The 21,068-nt window shown below is 42.5% G+C and overlaps 1 protein-coding gene across 1 annotated transcript in view; it reads right to left on the bottom strand.

The window, feature by feature from the left end:
• Positions 1–7: 7 nt before the first annotated feature.
• LOC121844169 (unconventional myosin-XV-like) overlaps positions 8–21,068 on the bottom strand; it is a 23,544-nt gene continuing 2,483 nt past the window's right edge. Inside the window, exons 2-6 of the mRNA XM_042314087.1 lie at positions 20,752–20,827; positions 19,306–19,481; positions 18,676–18,769; positions 18,356–18,479; positions 8–475 (exon numbers count right to left, since the gene is read on the bottom strand). Coding sequence (XP_042170021.1) covers positions 324–475; positions 18,356–18,479; positions 18,676–18,769; positions 19,306–19,457 — 522 coding nt within the window. The 5' untranslated portion in view covers positions 19,458–19,481; positions 20,752–20,827 and the 3' untranslated portion in view covers positions 8–323. The remainder of the gene's footprint in view (positions 476–18,355; positions 18,480–18,675; positions 18,770–19,305; positions 19,482–20,751; positions 20,828–21,068) is intronic.

Here is a 21,068-nt window from a genome sequence, read left to right as displayed (position 1 = left end):
TGGGCCCCTCCTTCCTCAGGTAAATCTCCCAGGGTGTGTTAGTGTGTGGGCCCCTCCTTCCTCAGGTAAATCTCCCAGGGTGTGTTAGTGTGTGGGCCCTTCCTTCCTCAGGTAAATCTCCCAGGGTGTGTTAGTGTGTTTACCTCTTTCCTCAGGTAAATCTCCCAGGGTGTGTTAGTGTGTGGGCCCCTCCTTCCTCAGGTAAATCTCCCAGGGTGTGTTAGTGTGTGGGCCCTTCCTTCCTCAGGTAAATCTCCCAGGGTGTGTTAGTGTGTTTACCTCTTTCCTCAGGTAAATCTCCCAGGGTGTGTGTACCTCTTTCCTCAGGTAAATCTCCCAGGGTGTGTTAGTGTGTTTACCTCTTTCCTCAGGTAAATCTTCCAGGGTGTGTTAGTGTAAGTGTAGTGTTCTTCACTGCTCCTGTGGTGTAGCTGGGTCTGGCTGGTCTCTTCCTCCACAGGCAACTCTCTGGACACTATAAACACACACACCAACACATAAACACATACACACACAAACACCAACACATAAACACACACAAGAACAATGAAAATTGTCTGGTTCAGTTCAGGACTGATTCTAGTTATGGTCTGTTTCAGGTCTGGATCTAGTTCAGGTTTGGATCTAGTTCAGGTCTGGTTCTAGTTGAGGTCTGGATTTGGTTCAGGTCTGGGTCTGACCAGACCTGAACTATAACCAGACCTGAACCAGACCTAAACTACAACCAGACCTAAACTATAACCAGACCTGAACTATTACCAGACCTGAACTACAACTAGGCCTGAACTAGAACCCGCCAGACCTGCACTAGAACCTGAACTAGAACCAGACCTGAACTAGAACCAGACCTAGGTTGTAGTTCAGGTCTGGTTGTAGTTCAGGTTATAGTTCAGGTCAGGTTATAGTTCAGGTCTGGTTGTAGTTCAGGTCTGGTTGTAGTTCAGGTCTGGTTGTAGTTCAGGTCTGGTTATAGTTCAGGTCTGGTTATAGTTCAGGTCTGGTTATAGTTTAGGTCTGGTTGTAGTTTAGGTCTGGTTCAGGTCTGGTTCTAGTTCAGGTCTGGTTATATTTCAGGTCTGGTTATAGTTCAGGTCTGGTTATAGTTCAGGTCTGGTTGTAGTTCAGGTCAGGTTATAGTTCAGGTCTGGTTGTAGTTCAGGTCTGGTTATAGTTCAGGTCTGGTTATAGTTCAGGTCTGGTTATAGGTCTGGTTGTAGTTCAGGTCTGGTTAGTTCAGGTCTGGTTATAGTTCAGGTCAGGTCTGGTTATAGTTCAGGTCTGGTTATAGTTCAGGTCTGGTTATAGTTCAGGTTGGTTATAGTTCAGGTTGGTTATAGTTCAGGTCTGGTTATAGTTCAGGTCTGGTTATAGTTCAGGTCTGGTTATAGTTCAGGTCTGGTTGTAGTTCAGGTTATAGTTCAGGTCTGGTTCTAGTTCAGGTCTGGTTGTAGTTCAGGTTCTAGTTCAGCTCTGGTTATAGTTCAGGTCTGGTTGTAGTTCAGGTCTGGTTGTAGTTCAGGTCAGGTCGTAGTTCAGGTCTGGTTGTAGATCAGGTCTGGTTATAGTTCAGGTCTGGTTGTAGTTCAGGTCTGGTTATAGTTCAGGTCTGGTTATAGTTCAGGTCTGGTTATAGTTCAGGTCTGGTTATAGTTCAGGTCTGGTTATAGTTCAGGTCTGGTTATAGTTCAGGTCTGGTTATAGTTCAGGTCTGGTTATAGTTCAGGTCTGGTTATAGTTCAGGTCTGGTTATAGTTCAGGTCTGGTTGTAGTTCAGGTGGTATAGTTCAGGTCTGGTTATAGTTCAGGTCTGGTTATAGTTCAGGTCTGGTTATAGTTCAGGTCTGGTTGTAGTTCAGGTCTGGTTATAGTTCAGGTCTGGTTTATAGTTCAGGTCTGGTTATAGTTCAGGTCTGGTTATAGTTCAGGTCTGGTTGTAGTTCAGGTCTGGTTGTAGTTCAGGTCTGGTTGTAGTTCAGGTCTGGTTATAGTTCAGGTCTGGTTGTAGTTCAGGTCTGGTTATAGTTCAGGTCTGGTTATAGTTCAGGTCTGGTTATAGTTCAGGTCTGGTTATAGTTCAGGTCTGGTTATAGTTCAGGTTATAGTTCAGGTCTGGTTATAGTTCAGGTCTGGTTATAGTTCAGGTCTGGTTGTAGTTCAGGTCTGGTTATAGTTCAGGTCTGGTTCTAGTTCAGGTCTGGTTATAGTTCAGGTCTGGTTATAGTTCAGGTCTGGTTATAGTTCAGGTCTGGTTGTAGTTCAGGTCTGGTTATAGTTCAGGTCTGGTTATAGTTCAGGTCTGGTTATAGTTCAGGTCTGGTTATAGTTCAGGTCTGGTTATAGTTCAGGTCTGGTTATAGTTCAGGTCAGGTTATAGTTCAGGTTATAGTTCATGTCTGGTTGTAGTTCAGGTCTGGTTGTAGTTCAGGTTATAGTTCAGGTCTGGTTATAGTTCAGGTCTGGTTGTAGTTCAGGTCTGGTTATAGTTCAGGTCTGGTTATAGTTCAGGTCTGGTTGTAGTTCAGGTTATAGTTCAGGTCTGGTTATAGTTCAGGTCTGGTTATAGTTCAGGTCTGGTTATAGTTCAGGTCTGGTTATAGTTCAGGTCTGGTTATAGTTCAGGTCTGGTTATAGTTCAGGTCTGGTTATAGTTCAGGTCTGGTTATAGTTCAGGTCTGGTTATAGTTCAGGTCTGGTTATAGTTCAGGTCTGGTTATAGTTCAGGTCAGGTTATAGTTCAGGTCTGGTTGTAGTTCAGGTCTGTTCAGGTCTGTTGTAGTTCAGGTCTGGTTGTAGTTCAGGTCTGGTAGTTTCAGGTCTGGTTATAGTTCAGGTCTGGTTATAGTTCAGGTCTGGTTATAGTTCAGGTCTGGTTATAGTTCAGGTCTGGTTATAGTTCAGGTCTGGTTATAGTTCAGGTCTGGTTATAGTTCAGGTCTGGTTGTAGTTCAGGTCTGGTTAGTTCAGGTCTGTTTCAGTTCAGGTTATAGTTCAGGTCTGGTTGTAGTTCAGGTCTGGTTGTAGTTCAGGTCTGGTTATAGTTCAGGTCTGGTTATAGTTCAGGTCTGGTTATAGTTCAGGTCTGGTTATAGTTCAGGTCTGGTTATAGTTCAGGTCTGGTTATAGTTCAGGTCTGGTTATAGTTCAGGTCTGGTTATAGTTCAGGTCTGGTTATAGTTCAGGTCTGGTTATAGTTCAGGTGGTGTTCAGGTCTGGTTATAGTTCAGGTCTGGTTATAGTTCAGGTCTGGTTGTAGTTCAGGTTGTAGTTCAGGTCTGGTTGGTAGTTCAGGTCTGGTTATAGTTCAGGTTATAGTTCAGGTCTGGTTATAGTTCAGGTCTGGTTATAGTTCAGGTCTGGTTATAGTTCAGGTCTGGTTATAGTTCAGGTCTGGTTCTAGTTCAGGTCTGGTTATAGTTCAGGTCTGGTTATAGTTCAGGTCTGGTTATAGTTCAGGTCTGGTTGTAGTTCAGGTCTGGTTGTAGTTCAGGTCTGGTTGTAGTTCAGGTCTGGTTATAGTTCAGGTCTGGTTATAGTTCAGGTCTGGTTATAGTTCAGGTCTGGTTATAGTTCAGGTCTGGTTATAGTTCAGGTCTGGTTATAGTTCAGGTCTGGTTATAGTTCAGGTCTGGTTGTTCAGGTTAGTTCAGGTCTGGTTATAGTTCAGGTCTGGTTATAGTTCAGGTCTGGTTATAGTTCAGGTCTGGTTATTTCAGGTCTGGTTAGTTCAGGTCTGGTTATAGTTCAGGTCTGGTTATAGTTCAGGTCTGGTTATAGTTCAGGTCTGGTTATAGTTCAGGTCTGGTTATAGTTCAGGTCTGGTTATAGTTCAGGTCTGGTTATAGTTCAGGTCTGGTTATAGTTCAGGTCTGGTTATTCAGTTTATAGTTCAGGTCTGGTTGTAGTTCAGGTCTGGTTGTAGTTCAGGTCTGGTTATAGTTCAGGTCTGGTTATAGTTCAGGTTATAGTTCAGGTCTGGTTATAGTTCAGGTCTGGTTGTAGTTCAGGTCTGGTTGTAGTTCAGGTCTGGTTGTAGTTCAGGTCTGGTTATAGTTCAGTTTCAGGTCTGGTTATAGTTCAGGTCTGGTTATAGTTCAGGTCTGGTTATAGTTCAGGTCTGGTTATAGTTCAGGTCTGGTTATAGTTCAGGTCTGGTTATAGTTCAGGGTTATAGTTCAGGTCTGGTTAGTTCAGGTCTGGTTCTGGTTATAGTTCAGGTCTGGTTATAGTTCAGGTCTGGTTATAGTTCAGGTCTGGTTATAGTTCAGGTTATAGTTCAGGTCTGGTTATAGTTCAGGTCTGGTTATAGTTCAGGTCTGGTTGTAGTTCAGGTCTGGTTGTAGTTCAGGTCTGGTTATAGTTCAGGTCTGGTTATAGTTCAGGTCTGGTTATAGTTCAGGTTCAGGTCTGGTTATAGTTCAGGTCTGGTTATAGTTCAGGTCAGGGTTATAGTTCAGGTCTGGTTATAGTTCAGGTCTAGTTCAGGTCTGGTTATAGTTCAGGTCTGGTTGTAGTTCAGGTCTGGTTATAGTTCAGGTCTGGTTATAGTTCAGGTCTGGTTATAGTTCAGGTTATAGTTCAGGTCTGGTTATAGTTCAGGTCTGGTTATAGTTCAGGTCTGTTATAGTTCAGGTCTGGTTATAGTTCAGGTCTGGTTATAGTTCAGGTCTGGTTATAGTTCAGGTCTGGTTATAGTTCAGGTCTGGTTATAGTTCAGGTCTGGTTATAGTTCAGGTCTGGTTATAGTTCAGGTCTGGTTATAGTTCAGGTCTGGTTATAGTTCAGGTCTGGTTGTAGTTCAGGTCTGGTTGTAGTTCAGGTCTGGTTTCAGGTAGTTCAGGTCTGGTTGTAGTTCAGGTCTGGTTATAGTTCAGGTCTGGTTATAGTTCAGGTCTGGTTATAGTTCAGGTCTGGTTATAGTTCAGGTCTGGTTATAGTTCAGTTTATAGTTCAGGTCTGGTTGTAGTTCAGGTCTGGTTGTAGTTCAGGTCTGTTTGTAGTTCAGTTATAGTTCAGGTCTGGTTGTAGTTCAGGTCTGGTTGTAGTTCAGGTCTGGTTATAGTTCAGGTCTGGTTATAGTTCAGGTCTGGTTATAGTTCAGGTCTGGTTATAGTTCAGGTCTGGTTATAGTTCAGGTCTGGTTATAGTTCAGGTCTGGTTATAGTTCAGGTCTGGTTATAGTTCAGGTCAGGTTATAGTTCAGGTCTGGTTATAGTTCAGGTCTGGTTATAGTTCAGGTCTGGTTATAGTTCAGGTCAGGTCTGGTTGTAGTTCAGGTCTGGTTGTAGTTCTGGTTATAGTTCAGGTCTGGTTATAGTTCAGGTCTGGTTATAGTTCAGGTCTGGTTATAGTTCAGGTCTGGTTATAGTTCAGGTCTGGTTATAGTTCAGGTCTGGTTATAGTTCAGGTCTGGTTATAGTTCAGGTCTGGTTATAGTTCAGGTCTGGTTATAGTTCAGGTCTGGTTGTAGTTCAGGTCTGGTTATAGTTCAGGTCTGGTTATAGTTCAGGTCTGGTTATAGTTCAGGTCTGGTTATAGTTCAGGTCTGGTTATAGTTCAGGTCTGGTTGTAGTTCAGGTCTGGTTATAGTTCAGGTCTGGTTATAGTTCAGGTCTGGTTAGGTTCAGGTCTGGTTATAGTTCAGGTCTGGTTATAGTTCAGGTCTGGTTATAGTTCAGGTCTGGTTGTAGTTCAGGTCTGGTTATAGTTCAGGTCTGGTTATAGTTCAGGTCTGGTTATAGTTCAGGTCTGGTTATAGTTCAGGTCTGGTTGGTTATAGTTCAGGTCTGGTTATAGTTCAGGTCTGGTTATAGTTCAGGTCTGGTTATAGTTCAGGTCTGGTTATAGTTCAGGTCTGGTTATAGTTCAGGTCTGGTTATAGTTCAGGTCTGGTTGTAGTTCAGGTCTGGTTGTAGTTCAGGTCTGGTTATAGTTCAGGTCTGGTTATAGTTCAGGTCTGGTTATAGTTCAGGTCTGGTTATAGTTCAGGTCTGGTTGTAGTTCAGGTCTGGTTGTAGTTCAGGTTATAGTTCAGGTCTGGTTATAGTTCAGGTCTGGTTATAGTTCAGGTCTGGTTATAGTTCAGGTTATAGTTCAGGTCTGGTTATAGTTCAGGTCTGGTTATAGTTCAGGTCTGGTTATAGTTCAGGTCTGGTTATAGTTCAGGTCTGGTTATAGTTCAGGTCTGGTTATAGTTCAGGTCTGGTTATAGTTCAGGTCTGGTTATAGTTCAGGTCTGGTTATTGTAGTTCAGGTCTGGTTATAGTTCAGGTCTGGTTATAGTTCAGGTCTGGTTATAGTTCAGGTCTGGTTATAGTTCAGGTCTGGTTATAGTTCAGGTCTGGTTATAGTTCAGGTCTGGTTATAGTTCAGGTCTGGTTATAGTTCAGGTCTGGTTATAGTTCAGGTCTGGTTATAGTTCAGGTCTGGTTATAGTTCAGGTCTGGTTATAGTTCAGGTCTGGTTATAGTTCAGGTCTGGTTATAGTTCAGGTCTGGTTATAGTTCAGGTCTGGTTATAGTTCAGGTCTGGTTATAGTTCAGGTCTGGTTATAGTTCAGGTCTGGTTATAGTTCAGGTCTGGTTATAGTTCAGGTCTGGTTATAGTTCAGGTCTGGTTATAGTTCAGGTCTGGTTATAGTTCAGGTCTGGTTATAGTTCAGGTCTGGTTATAGTTCAGGTCTGGTTATAGTTCAGGTCAGGTTATAGTTCAGGTCTGGTTATAGTTCAGGTCTGGTTATAGTTCAGGTCTGGTTATAGTTCAGGTCTGGTTATAGTTCAGGTCTGTTCAGGTCTGGTTGTAGTTCAGGTTGGTTAGTTCAGGTCTGGTTGTAGTTCAGGTCTGGTTATAGTTCAGGTCTGGTTATAGTTCAGGTCTGGTTATAGTTCAGGTCTGGTTATAGTTCAGGTCTGGTTATAGTTCAGGTCTGGTTATAGTTCAGGTTGTAGTTCAGGTCTGGTTATAGTTCAGGTCTGGTTATAGTTCAGGTTATAGTTCAGGTCTGGTATAGTTCAGGTTATAGTTCAGGTCTGGTTATAGTTCAGGTCTGGTTATAGTTCAGGTCTGGTTATAGTTCAGGTCTGGTTGTAGTTCAGGTCTGGTTATAGTTCAGGTCTGGTTATAGTTCAGGTCTGGTTGTAGTTCAGGTATAGTTCAGGTCTGGTTATAGTTCAGGTCTGGTTATAGTTCAGGTCTGGTTATAGTTCAGGTCTGGTTATAGTTCAGGTCTGGTTATAGTTCAGGTCAGGTCTGGTTATAGTTCAGGTCTGGTTATAGTTCAGGTCTGGTTATAGTTCAGGTCTGGTTATAGTTCAGGTCTGGTTATAGTTCAGGTCTGGTTATAGTTCAGGTCTGGTTATAGTTCAGGTCTGGTTATAGTTCAGGTCTGGTTATAGTTCAGGTCTGGTTATAGTTCAGGTCTGGTTATAGTTCAGGTCTGGTTATAGTTCAGGTCTGGTTATAGTTCAGGTCTGGTTATAGTTCAGGTCTGGTTGTAGTTCAGGTCTGGTTATAGTTCAGGTCTGGTTATAGTTCAGGTCTGGTTGTAGTTCAGGTCTTGTAGTTCAGGTCTGGTTATAGTTCAGGTCTGGTTATAGTTCAGGTCTGGTTATAGTTCAGGTCTGGTTATAGTTCAGGTCTGGTTATAGTTCAGGTCTGGTTATAGTTCAGGTCTGGTTATAGTTCAGGTCTGGTTATAGTTCAGGTCTGGTTATAGTTCAGGTCTGGTTATAGTTCAGGTCTGGTTATAGTTCAGGTCTGGTTATAGTTCAGGTCTGGTTATAGTTCAGGTCTGGTTATAGTTCAGGTCTGGTTATAGTTCAGGTCTGGTTATAGTTCAGGTCTGGTTATAGTTCAGGTCTGGTTATAGTTCAGGTCTGGTTATAGTTCAGGTCTGGTTATAGTTCAGGTTATAGTTCAGGTTATAGTTCAGGTCTGGTTGTAGTTCAGGTCTGGTTGTAGTTCAGGTCTGGTTGGTTCAGGTCAGGTTATAGTTCAGGTCTGGTTGTAGTTCAGGTCTGGTTATAGTTCAGGTCTGGTTATAGTTCAGGTCTGGTTATAGTTCAGGTCTGGTTATAGTTCAGGTCTGGTTATAGTTCAGGTCTGGTTATAGTTCAGGTCTGGTTATAGTTCAGGTCTGGTTATAGTTCAGGTCTGGTTATAGTTCAGGTCTGGTTATAGTTCAGGTCTGGTTATAGTTCAGGTCTGGTTATAGTTCAGGTCTGGTTATAGTTCAGGTCTGGTTATAGTTCAGGTCTGGTTATAGTTCAGGTTATAGTTCAGGTCTGGTTATAGTTCAGGTCTGGTTATAGTTCAGGTCTGGTTGTAGTTCAGGTTATAGTTCAGGTCTGGTTATAGTTCAGGTCTGGTTATAGTTCAGGTCTGGTTATAGTTCAGGTCTGGTTATAGTTCAGGTCTGGTTATAGTTCAGGTCTGGTTATAGTTCAGGTCTGGTTGTAGTTCAGGTCTGGTTGTAGTTCAGGTCTGGTTGTAGTTCAGGTTATAGTTCAGGTCTGGTTATAGTTCAGGTCTGGTTATAGTTCAGGTCTGGTTATAGTTCAGGTCTGGTTATAGTTCAGGTCTGGTTATAGTTCAGGTCTGGTTATAGTTCAGGTCTGGTTATAGTTCAGGTCTGGTTATAGTTCAGGTCTGGTTATAGTTCAGGTCTGGTTAGTTCAGGTCTGGTTGTAGTTCAGGTCTGGTTATAGTTCAGGTCTGGTTATAGTTCAGGTCTGGTTATAGTTCAGGTCTGGTTATAGTTCAGGTCTGGTTATAGTTCAGGTCTGGTTATAGTTCAGGTCTGGTTATAGTTCAGGTCTGGTTATAGTTCAGGTCTGGTTATAGTTCAGGTCTGGTTATAGTTCAGGTCTGGTTATAGTTCAGGTCTGGTTATAGTTCAGGTCTGGTTATAGTTCAGGTCTGGTTATAGTTCAGGTCTGGTTATAGTTCAGGTCTGGTTGTAGTTCAGGTCTGGTTATAGTTCAGGTCCGGTTATAGTTCAGGTCTGGTTGTAGTTCAGGTCTGGTTATAGTTCAGGTCAGGTTATAGTTCAGGTCTGGTTGTAGTTCAGGTCTGGTTATAGTTCAGGTCTGGTTGTAGTTCAGGTTATAGTTCAGGTCTGGTTGTAGTTCAGGTCTGGTTGTAGTTCAGGTCTGGTTATAGTTCAGGTCTGGTTATAGTTCAGGTCTGGTTATAGTTCAGGTCTGGTTATAGTTCAGGTCTGGTTATAGTTCAGGTCTGGTTATAGTTCAGGTCTGGTTATAGTTCAGGTCTGGTTATAGTTCAGGTCTGGTTATAGTTCAGGTCTGGTTATAGTTCAGGTTTGTAGTTCAGGTCTGGTTGTAGTTCAGGTTCAGGTTGTAGTTCAGGTCTGGTTATAGTTCAGGTCTGGTTATAGTTCAGGTCTGGTTATAGTTCAGGTTGGTTATAGTTCAGGTCTGGTTATAGTTCAGGTCTGGTTATAGTTCAGGTCTGGTTATAGTTCAGGTCTGGTTATAGTTCAGGTCTGGTTATAGTTCAGGTTGGTTATAGTTCAGGTCTGGTTATAGTTCAGGTCTGGTTATAGTTCAGGTCTGGTTAGTAGTTCAGGTCTGGTTATAGTTCAGGTCTGGTTATAGTTCAGGTCTGGTTATAGTTCAGGTTATAGTTCAGGTCTGGTTATAGTTCAGGTCTGGTTATAGTTCAGGTCTGGTTAGTTCAGGTCTGGTTAGTTCAGGTCTGGTTATAGTTCAGGTCTGGTTATAGTTCAGGTCTGGTTGTAGTTCAGGTCTGGTTATAGTTCAGGTCTGGTTATAGTTCAGGTCTGGTTATAGTTCAGGTCTGGTTATAGTTCAGGTCTGGTTATAGTTCAGGTCTGGTTATAGTTCAGGTCTGGTTATAGTTCAGGTCTGGTTATAGTTCAGGTCTGGTTATAGTTCAGGTCTGGTTATAGTTCAGGTCTGGTTATAGTTCAGGTCTGGTTATAGTTCAGGTCTGGTTATAGTTCAGGTCTGGTTATAGTTCAGGTCTGGTTATAGTTCAGGTCTGGTTATAGTTCAGGTCTGGTTATAGTTCAGGTCTGTTATAGTTCAGGTCTGGTTATAGTTCAGGTCTGGTTATAGTTCAGGTCTGGTTCAGGTCTGGTTAGTTCAGGTCTGGTTATAGTTCAGGTCTGGTTATAGTTCAGGTCTGGTTAGTAGTTCAGGTCAGGTTATAGTTCAGGTCTGGTTATAGTTCAGGTCTGGTTATAGTTCAGGTTATAGTTCAGGTCTGGTTGTAGTTCAGGTCTGGTTGTAGTTCAGGTCTGGTTATAGTTCAGGTCTGGTTATAGTTCAGGTCTGGTTATAGTTCAGGTCTGGTTATAGTTCAGGTCTGGTTATAGTTCAGGTCTGGTTAGTTCAGGTCTGGTTATAGTTCAGGTCTGGTTATAGTTCAGGTTATAGTTCAGGTCTGGTTAGGTTCAGGTTATAGTTCAGGTCTGGTTATAGTTCAGGTCTGGTTATAGTTCAGGTCTGGTTATAGTTCAGGTCTGGTTATAGTTCAGGTCTGGTTATAGTTCAGGTCTGGTTATAGTTCAGGTCTGGTTATAGTTCAGGTTGGTTATAGTTCAGGTCTGGTTATAGTTCAGGTCTGGTTATAGTTCAGGTCTGGTTATAGTTCAGGTCTGGTTATAGTTCAGGTCTGGTTATAGTTCAGGTCTGGTTATAGTTCAGGTCTGGTTATAGTTCAGGTCTGGTTATAGTTCAGGTCTGTTCAGGTTGGTAGTTCAGGTCTGGTTATAGTTCAGGTCTGGTTATAGTTCAGGTCTGGTTATAGTTCAGGTCTGGTTATAGTTCAGGTCTGGTTATAGTTCAGGTCTGGTTATAGTTCAGGTCTGGTTATAGTTCAGGTCTGGTTATAGTTCAGGTCTGGTTATAGTTCAGGTCTGGTTATAGTTCAGGTCTGGTTATAGTTCAGGTCTGGTTGTAGTTCAGGTCTGGTTATAGTTCAGGTCTGGTTATAGTTCAGGTCTGTTTGTAGTTCAGGTCAGGTTGTAGTTCAGGTCAGGTTATAGTTCAGGTCTGGTTGTAGTTCAGGTCTGGTTATAGTTCAGGTCTGGTTATAGTTCAGGTTATAGTTCAGGTCTGGTTGTAGTTCAGGTTGTAGTTCAGGTCTGGTTATAGTTCAGGTCTGGTTATAGTTCAGGTCTGGTTATAGTTCAGGTCTGGTTATAGTTCAGGTCTGGTTAGTTCAGGTCTGGTTATAGTTCAGGTCTGGTTATAGTTCAGGTCTGGTTATAGTTCAGGTCTGGTTATAGTTCAGGTCTGGTTATAGTTCAGGTCTGGTTATAGTTCAGGTCTGGTTGTAGTTCAGGTCTGGTTATAGTTCAGGTCTGGTTATAGTTCAGGTCTGGTTGTAGTTCAGGTTGGTAGTTCAGGTCTGGTTATAGTTCAGGTCTGGTTATAGTTCAGGTCTGGTTATAGTTCATAGGTCTGGTTATAGTTCAGGTCTGGTTATAGTTCAGGTCTGGTTATAGTTCAGGTCTGGTTATAGTTCAGGTCTGGTTATAGTTCAGGTTATAGTTCAGGTCTGGTTATAGTTCAGGTCTGGTTATAGTTCAGGTCTGGTTATAGTTCAGGTCTGGTTATAGTTCAGGTCTGGTTATAGTTCAGGTCTGGTTATAGTTCAGGTCTGGTTATAGTTCAGGTCTGGTTATAGTTCAGGTCTGGTTATAGTTCAGGTCTGGTTGTAGTTCAGGTCTGGTTATAGTTCAGGTCTGGTTATAGTTCAGGTCTGGTTATAGTTCAGGTCTGGTTATAGTTCAGGTCTGGTTATAGTTCAGGTCTGGTTATAGTTATAGTTCAGGTCTGGTTATAGTTCAGGTCTGGTTATAGTTCAGGTCTGGTTATAGTTCAGGTCTGGTTATAGTTCAGGTCTGGTTATAGTTCAGGTCTGGTTATAGTTCAGGTCTGGTTGTAGTTCAGGTCTGGTTGGTTCAGGTCTGGTTGTAGTTCAGGTCTGGTTATAGTTCAGGTCTGGTTATAGTTCAGGTCTGGTTATAGTTCAGGTCTGGTTATAGTTCAGGTTGGTTATAGTTCAGGTCTGGTTATAGTTCAGGTCTGGTTATAGTTCAGGTCTGGTTATAGTTCAGGTCTGGTTATAGTTCAGGTCTGGTTATAGTTCAGGTCTGGTTATAGTTCAGGTCTGGTTTCAGGTCTGGTTATAGTTCAGGTCTGGTTATAGTTCAGGTCTGGTTATAGTTCAGGTCTGGTTATAGTTCAGGTCTGGTTATAGTTCAGGTCTGGTTATAGTTCAGGTCTGGTTATAGTTCAGGTCTGGTTATAGTTCAGGTCTGGTTATAGTTCAGGTCTGGTTATAGTTCAGGTCTGGTTATAGTTCAGGTCTGGTTATAGTTCAGGTCTGGTTATAGTTCAGGTCTGGTTATAGTTCAGGTCTGGTTATAGTTCAGGTCTGGTTATAGTTCAGGTCTGGTTATAGTTCAGGTCTGGTTATAGTTCAGGTCTGGTTATAGTTCAGGTCTGGTTATAGTTCAGGTCTGGTTATAGTTCAGGTCTGGTTATAGTTCAGGTCTGGTTATAGTTCAGGTCTGGTTATAGTTCAGGTCTGGTTATAGTTCAGGTCTGGTTATAGTTCAGGTCTGGTTATAGTTCAGGTCTGGTTATAGTTCAGGTCTGGTTATAGTTCAGGTCTGGTTATAGTTCAGGTCTGGTTATAGTTCAGGTCTGGTTATAGTTCAGGTCTGGTTATAGTTCAGGTCTGGTTATAGTTCAGGTCTGGTTAGTTCAGGTCTGGTTATAGTTCAGGTCTGGTTATAGTTCAGGTCTGGTTATAGTTCAGGTCTGGTTATAGTTCAGGTCTGGTTATAGTTCAGGTCTGGTTATAGTTCAGGTTATAGTTCAGGTCTGGTTATAGTTCAGGTCTGGTTATAGTTCAGGTCTGGTTGTAGTTCAGGTCTGGTTATAGTTCAGGTCTGGTTATTCAGTTCTGGTTATAGTTCAGGTCTGGTTATAGTTCAGGTCTGGTTATAGTTCAGGTCTGGTTGTAGTTCAGGTCTGGTTATAGTTCAGGTCTGGTTATAGTTCAGGTCTGGTTATAGTTCAGGTCTGGTTATAGTTCAGGTCTGTTCAGTTATAGTTCAGGTCTGGTTATAGTTCAGGTCTGGTTATAGTTCAGGTCTGGTTATAGTTCAGTTCAGGTTATAGTTCAGGTCTGGTTATAGTTCAGGTCTGGTTCAGGTAGTTCAGGTCTGGTTGGTAGTTCAGGTCTGGTTATAGTTCAGGTCTGGTTATAGTTCAGGTCTGGTTATAGTTCAGGTCTGGTTATAGTTCAGGTCTGGTTATAGTTCAGGTTGGTAGTTCAGGTCTGGTTATAGTTCAGGTCTGGTTATAGTTCAGGTCTGGTTATAGTTCAGGTCTGGTTGTAGTTCAGGTCTGGTTATAGTTCAGGTCTGGTTATAGTTCAGGTCTGGTTATAGTTCAGGTCTGGTTATAGTTCAGGTCTGGTTATAGTTCAGGTCTGGTTGTAGTTCAGGTCTGGTTATAGTTCAGTAGTTCAGGTCTGGTTATAGTTCAGGTCTGGTTATAGTTCAGGTCTGGTTATAGTTCAGGTCTGGTTATAGTTCAGGTCTGGTTATAGTTCAGGTCTGGTTATAGTTCAGGTCTGGTTATAGTTCAGGTCTGGTTATAGTTCAGGTCTGGTTATAGTTCAGGTCTGGTTATAGTTCAGGTCTGGTTATAGTTCAGGTCTGGTTATAGTAGTTCAGGTCTGGTTGTAGTTCAGGTCTGGTTATAGTTCAGGTCTGGTTATAGTTCAGGTCTGGTTATAGTTCAGGTCTGGTTATAGTTCAGGTTATAGTTCAGGTCTGGTTATAGTTCAGGTCTGGTTATAGTTCAGGTCTGGTTATAGTTCAGGTCTGGTTATAGTTCAGGTCTGGTTATAGTTCAGGTCTGGTTATAGTTCAGGTCTGGTTATAGTTCAGGTCTGGTTATAGTTCAGGTCTGGTTATAGTTCAGGTCTGGTTATAGTTCAGGTTATAGTGGTTATAGTTCAGGTCTGGTTGTAGTTCAGGTCTGGTTGTAGTTCAGGTCTTATAGTTCAGGTCTGGTTGTAGTTCAGGTCTGGTTGTAGTTCAGGTTGGTTGTAGTAGTTCAGGTCTGGTTATAGTTCAGGTCTGGTTATAGTTCAGGTCTGGTTATAGTTCAGGTCTGGTTGGTTATAGTTCAGGTCTGGTTAGTTCAGGTCTGGTTATAGTTCAGGTCTGGTTATAGTTCAGGTCTGGTTATAGTTCAGGTCTGGTTCAGGTCTGGTTCATAGTTCAGGTCTGGTTATAGTTCAGGTCTGGTTATAGTTCAGGTCTGGTTATAGTTCAGGTCTGGTTATAGTTCAGGTCTGGTTATAGTTCAGGTCTGGTTGTAGTTCAGGTCTGGTTGTAGTTCAGGTCTGGTTATAGTTCAGGTCTGGTTATAGTTCAGGTCTGGTTGGTTCAGGTCTGGTTAGTTCAGGTCAGGTTATAGTTCAGGTCTGGTTATAGTTCAGGTCTGGTTATAGTTCAGGTCTGGTTATAGTTCAGGTCTGGTTATAGTTCAGGTCTGGTTATAGTTCAGGTCTGGTTATAGTTCAGGTCTGGTTATAGTTCAGGTCTGGTTGTAGTTCAGGTCAGGTTATAGTTCAGGTCTGGTTATAGTTCAGGTCTGGTTATAGTTCAGGTCTGGTTAGTTCAGGTCTGGTTATAGTTCAGGTCTGGTTATAGTTCAGGTCTGGTTATAGTTCAGGTCTGGTTATAGTTCAGGTCTGGTTATAGTTCAGGTCTGGTAGTTCAGGTCTGGTTATAGTTCAGGTCTGGTTATAGTTCAGGTCTGGTTATAGTTCAGGTCTGGTTATAGTTCAGGTCTGGTCTGGTAGTTCAGGTCTGGTTATAGTTCAGGTCTGGTTATAGTTCAGTTCAGGTCTGGTTGTAGTTCAGGTCTGGTTGTAGTTCAGGTCTGGTTGTAGTTCAGGTTATAGTTCAGGTCTGGTTATAGTTCAGGTCTGGTTATAGTTCAGGTCTGGTTATAGTTCAGGTCTGGTTATAGTTCAGGTCTGGTTATAGTTCAGGTCTGGTTATATAGTTCAGGTCTGGTTATAGTTCAGGTCTGGTTGTAGTTCAGGTCTGGTTATAGTTCAGGTCTGGTTATAGTTCAGGTTATGTTCAGGTCTGGTTATAGTTCAGGTCTGGTTATAGTTCAGGTCTGGTTATAGTTCAGGTCTGGTTATAGTTCAGGTCTGGTTATAGTTCAGGTCTGGTTATAGTTCAGGTCTGGTTGTAGTTCAGGTCTGGTTATAGTTCAGGTCTGGTTATAGTTCAGGTCTGGTTATAGTTCAGGTCTGGTTATAGTTCAGGTCTGGTTATAGTTCAGGTCTGGTTATAGTTCAGGTCTGGTTATAGTTCAGGTCTGGTTATAGTTCAGGTCTGGTTATAGTTCAGGTCTGGTTATAGTTCAGGTCTGGTTATAGTTCAGGTCTGGTTAGTTCAGGTTCTGGTTATAGTTCAGGTCTGGTTTGTGCCGTTCAGGTCTGGTTGTAGTTCAGGTCAGGTTGTAGTTCAGGTCAGGTTATAGTTCAGGTCTGGTTATAGTTCAGTTCAGGTCTGGTTATAGTTCAGGTCTGGTTATAGTTCAGGTTGGTTATAGTTCAGGTCTGGTTAGTTCAGGTTGTAGTTCAGGTCTGGTTATAGTTCAGGTCTGGTTATAGTTCAGGTCTGGTTATAGTTCAGGTCTGGTTTCAGGTCTAGTTCAGGTCTGGTTATAGTTCAGGTCTGGTTATAGTTCAGGTCTGGTTATAGTTCAGGTCTGGTTATAGTTCAGGTCTGGTTATAGTTCAGGTTATACTTCAGGTTATAGTTCAGGTCTGGTTGTAGTTCAGGTCTGGTTGTAGTTCAGGTCTGGTTATAGTTCAGGTCTGGTTGTAGTTCAGGTCTGGTTGTAGTTCAGGTTGTAGTTCAGGTCAGGTTATAGTTCAGGTCTGGTTATAGTTCAGGTCTGGTTATAGTTCAGGTCTGGTTATAGTTCAGGTCTGGTTATAGTTCAGGTCAGGTTATAGTTCAGGTCTGGTTATAGTTCAGGTCTGGTTGTAGTTCAGGTTATAGTTCAGGTCAGGTTATAGTTCAGGTCTGTTTATAGTTCAGGTCTGGTTATAGTTCAGGTCTGGTTATAGTTCAGGTCTGGTTATAGTTCAGGTCTGGTTATAGTTCAGTTCAGGTCTGGTTGGTCTGGTTGTAGTTCAGGTCTGGTTATAGTTCAGGTTGGTTATAGTTCAGGTCTGGTTATAGTTCAGGTCTGGTTAGTTCAGGTTGGTTATAGTTCAGGTCTGGTTATAGTTCAGGTCTGGTTATAGTTCAGGTCTGGTTATAGTTCAGGTCTGGTTATAGTTCAGGTCTGGTTATAGTTCAGGTCTGGTTATAGTTCAGGTCTGGTTATAGTTCAGGTCTGGTTGTAGTTCAGGTCTGGTTATAGTTCAGGTCTGGTTGTAGTTCAGGTCTGGTTGTAGTTCAGGTCTGGTTGTAGTTCAGGTCTGGTTGTAGTTCAGGCCTGGTTATATTTCAGGTCAGGTTATAGTTCAGGTCTGGTTATAGTTCAGGTCAGGTTGTAGTTCAGGTCTGGTTGTAGTTCAGGTTGTAGTTCAGATCTGGTTATAGTTTAGGTCTGGTTATAGTTCAGGTCAGGTTATAGTTCAGGTCTGGTTATAGTTCAGGTCTGGTTATAGTTCAGGTCTGGTTATAGTTCAGGTCTGGTTGTAGTTCAGGTCTGGTTATAGTTCAGGTCTGGTTATAGTTCAGGTCTGGTTGTAGTTCAGGTTATAGTTCAGGTCTGGTTATAGTTCAGGTCTGGTTATAGTTCAGGTCTGGTTATAGTTCAGGTCTGGTTATAGTTCAGGTCTGGTTATAGTTCAGGTCTGGTAGTTCAGGTCTGGTTATAGTTCAGGTCTGGTTATAGTTCAGGTCTGGTTATAGTTCAGGTCTGGTTATAGTTCAGGTCTGGTTATAGTTCAGGTCTGGTTATAGTTCAGGTCTGGTTATAGTTCAGGTCTGGTTATACTTCAGGTTATACTTCAGGTTATAGTTCAGGTCTGGTTGTAGTTCAGGTCTGGTTCAGGTAGTATAGTTCAGGTCTGGTTATAGTTCAGGTCTGGTTGTAGTTCAGGTCTGGTTATAGTTCAGGTCTGGTTATAGTTCAGGTCTGGTTATAGTTCTCTGGTTATAGTTCAGGTCTGGTTATAGTTCAGGTCTGGTTATAGTTCAGGTCTGGTTATAGTTCAGGTCTGGTTATAGTTCAGGTCTGGTTATAGTTCAGGTTGTAGTTCAGGTCAGGTTATAGTTCAGGTCTGGTTATAGTTCAGGTCTGGTTATAGTTCAGGTCTGGTTGTAGTTCAGGTCTGGTTATAGTTCAGGTCTGGTTATAGTTCAGGTCTGGTTATAGTTCAGGTCTGGTTATAGTTCAGGTCTGGTTATAGTTCAGGTCTGGTTATAGTTCAGGTCTGGTTATAGTTCAGGTCTGGTTATAGTTCAGGTCTGGTTATATTTCAGGTCTGGTTATAGTTCAGGTCTGGTTATAGTTCAGGTCTGGTTATAGTTCAGGTCTGGTTATAGTTCAGGTCTGGTTATAGTTCAGGTCTGGTTATAGTTCTAGTCAGGTTATAGTTCAGGTCTGGTTGTAGTTCAGGTCTGGTTGTAGTTCAGGTCAGGTTATAGTTCAGGTCTGGTTGTAGTTCAGGTCTGGTTGTAGTTCAGGTTGTAGTTCAGGTCAGGTTATAGTTCAGGTCTGGTTATAGTTCAGGTCTGGTTATAGTTCAGGTCTGGTTATAGTTCAGGTCTGGTTGTAGTTCAGGTCTGGTTATAGTTCAGGTCTGGTTATAGTTCAGGTCTGGTTATAGTTCAGGTCTGGTTATAGTTCAGGTCTGGTTATAGTTCAGGTCTGGTTATAGTTCAGGTCTGGTTATAGTTCAGGTCTGGTTATAGTTCAGGTCTGGTTGTAGTTCAGGTCTGGTTGTAGTTCAGGTCTGGTTATAGTTCAGGTCTGGTTAGTTCAGGTCTGGTTGTAGTTCAGGCCTGGTTATAGTTCAGGTCAGGTTATAGTTCAGGTCTGGTTATAGTTCAGGTCTGGTTATAGTTCAGGTCTGGTTATAGTTCAGGTCTGGTTATAGTTCAGGTCTGGTTATAGTTCAGGTCAGGTTATAGTTCAGGTCTGGTTATAGTTCAGGTCTGGTTATAGTTCAGGTCTGGTTGTAGTTCAGGTCAGGTTATAGTTCAGGTCAGGTTATAGTTCAGGTCTGGTTGTAGTTCAGGTTAAAGTCCAGGTCTGGTTATACTTCAGGTCTGGTTCAGGTCTTGTTCAGGTCTGGTTCTAACCTGGTGGGGGGAGGGGGCTGCTGTGGGAGTCGGCTAGGGCAGGTGGGCGGGGTTTTGTTGCCTTGGTGACTTTGGATCCACCCTCCTCCTTTGGTTCCCGAGGCGCCGCCGGAGAGAAAGACTTCTGAAAGAGAGAGAGAGACTGTGTGTGTATACCTGTGAGTGTGTGTGTGTGTGTGCGCATGAGTGTGTGTGTGTGTGTGTGTGTGTGTGTGTGTGTGTGTGTGTGTGTGTGTGTGTGTGCGCATGAGTGTGTGTCTGTGTGTGAGTGTGTATGTATGTGTGTCTGTGTGTGTGTGTGTGTGTGTGTGTGTGTGTACCTGTGGTGGTGGGTTGGCCATCTGGTCTTTCAGGATATACATGGCTTCATCATGAGGGTCCGGCTTCTTTGTAAACATCTTCCCCTCCCCCCTCCTACACACACACATTCACATTACTGTGCTACCTGTGTGTGTTAACTCTGTGTGTGTGTGATAACTCTGTGTGTGTGTGTGATAACTCTGTGTGTGTGTTAACTCTGTGTGTTTGTGTGTTAACTCTCCGTGTGTGTGTGTGATAACTCTGTGTGTGTGTTAACTCTGTGTGTGTGTTAACTCTGTGTGTTTGTGTGTGTGTTACCTGTGTATGTGTGTGTGTTACCTGTGTGTGTGTGTTACCTGTGTGTGTGTGTGTGTTACCTGTGTGTGTGTGTGTGTTAACTCTCTGTGTGTGTGTGATAACTCTGTGTGTTTGTGTGTGTGTGTGTGTGTTTTTTTACCTGTGTATGTGTGTGTGTTACCTATGTGTGTGTGTTACCTGTGTGTTACCTGTGTGTGTGTGTTATCCGTGTGTGTGTGTGTTTTTTTTAACCTGTGTATGTGTGTGTGTTACCTGTGTGTGTGTGTTATCCGTGTGTGTGTGTGTGTGTGTGTGTGTGTGTGTGCGTGTGGGTGCGTGTGGGTGTGTGTTACCTGTGTGTGTGTGCAGGCTGGCTGGGTGCAGGGTTAGATGGGTGTTGGTACTGTCTGATCATATCCTTGATGTTGTGGGAGGGGCTTTCTGAGTTAGACGCATCGGACTGGACCACTCCTTCTGGAGGGGGCCCTGGACCGCACCAAGTCATCAGGAGGGGCCACCCGTGTCGCAGCTGGAAAAATCCACACCATCATCACTAGAGCTGTGTTCCAATACCCATACTAACACACTGTATACTATATACTATATACTATTAGTCTATAGGTCTAGAGACTAGAGCTGTGTTCCAATACCCATACTAACATACTGTAAACTATATACTATTAGTCTATAGGTCTAGAGACTAGAGCTGTGTTCCAATACCCATACTAACATACTGTATACTACAAACTATATACTATTAGTCTATAGGTCTAGAGACTAAAGCTGTGTTCCAATACCCATACTAACATACTGTATACTATATACTATATACTATATACTATTAGTCTATAGGTCTAGAGACTAGAGCTGTGTTCCAATACCCATACTAACATACTGTATACTAGATACTATATACTATATACTATTAGTCTATAGGTCTAGAGACTAAAGCTGTGTTCCAATACCCATACTAACATACTGTATACTACATACTATATACTATTAGTCTATAGGTCTAGAGACTAGAGTTGTGTTCCAATACCCATACTAACATACTGTATACTACATACTATTAGTCTATAGGTCTAGAGACTAGAGCTGTTTTCCAATACCCATACTAACATACTGTATACTATATACTATATACTATTAGTCTATAGGTCTAGAGCTGTGTTCCAATACCCATACTAACATACTCTATCGGCTGTTCTCTCATTATGTGTCTGGAAGTAGCTAGCCAACGTTAGCCAGTCGGCTGTTCTCTCATTATGTGTCTGGATGTAGCTAGCCAACGTTAGCCAGTCGGCTGTTCTCTCATTATGTGTCTGGATGTAGCTAGCCAACGTTAACCAGTCGGCTGTTCTCTCATTATATGTCTGGAAGTAGCTAGCCAACGTTAGCCAGTTAGCTCGGGTGCTTTTGACTGCCGTTGTGAGGTCAGAACTCTCGGATCAACCAGAGTGTCCAGTGTCCGCTCTGAGAGCGAAACGCAATTTACGAACACACAGTTGGGTAGTTAGTTAGATAGCATATAGTTAATATACTGGCAGGTTTGATGTATTGGTAGCCAACTACCGTTAGGTAGCTAACTAACATACCAGTACATACTGCTGTAATGATATGCTACAGTGGGGCAAAAAAGTATTTAGTCAGCCACCAATTGTGCAAGTTCTCCCACTTAAAAAGATGAGAGAGGCCTGTAATTTTCATCATAGGTACACTTCAACTATGACAGACAAAATGAGAAAAAAAATCCAGAAAATCACATTGTAGAATTTTTAATGAATTTATTGACCTACTGTGTTTCCTGGAGGAGGGGTGGTGCTGGGCGGGGTTCAGGCTGGCCTGGTAAGGGCTCTCTGGAGCTTCTTCAGTCTGGAAGGAGATAAAGAGAGTGACAGGGTTGATGTTTTCATTTTTTATTTCACCTTTATTAAACCAGGTAGGCCCAGTTGAGAACACCTTTATTAAACCAGGTAGGCCCAGTTGAGAACACCTTTATTAAACCAGGTAGGCCCAGTTGAGAACACCTTTATTTAACCAGGTAGGCCCAGTTGAGAAAAAATTCTCATTTATAATTGCGACCTGGCCAACATAAAGCAAAGCAGTGAGACAG

The sequence above is a fragment of the Oncorhynchus tshawytscha genome, unplaced genomic scaffold, assembly GCF_018296145.1.
Source record: "Oncorhynchus tshawytscha isolate Ot180627B unplaced genomic scaffold, Otsh_v2.0 Un_contig_1447_pilon_pilon, whole genome shotgun sequence".
Lineage (NCBI taxonomy): Eukaryota > Metazoa > Chordata > Actinopteri > Salmoniformes > Salmonidae > Oncorhynchus > Oncorhynchus tshawytscha.
The sequence above is the reverse complement of the archived record's forward strand: the minus strand, read 5'-3'. Positions and strand labels throughout refer to the sequence as shown.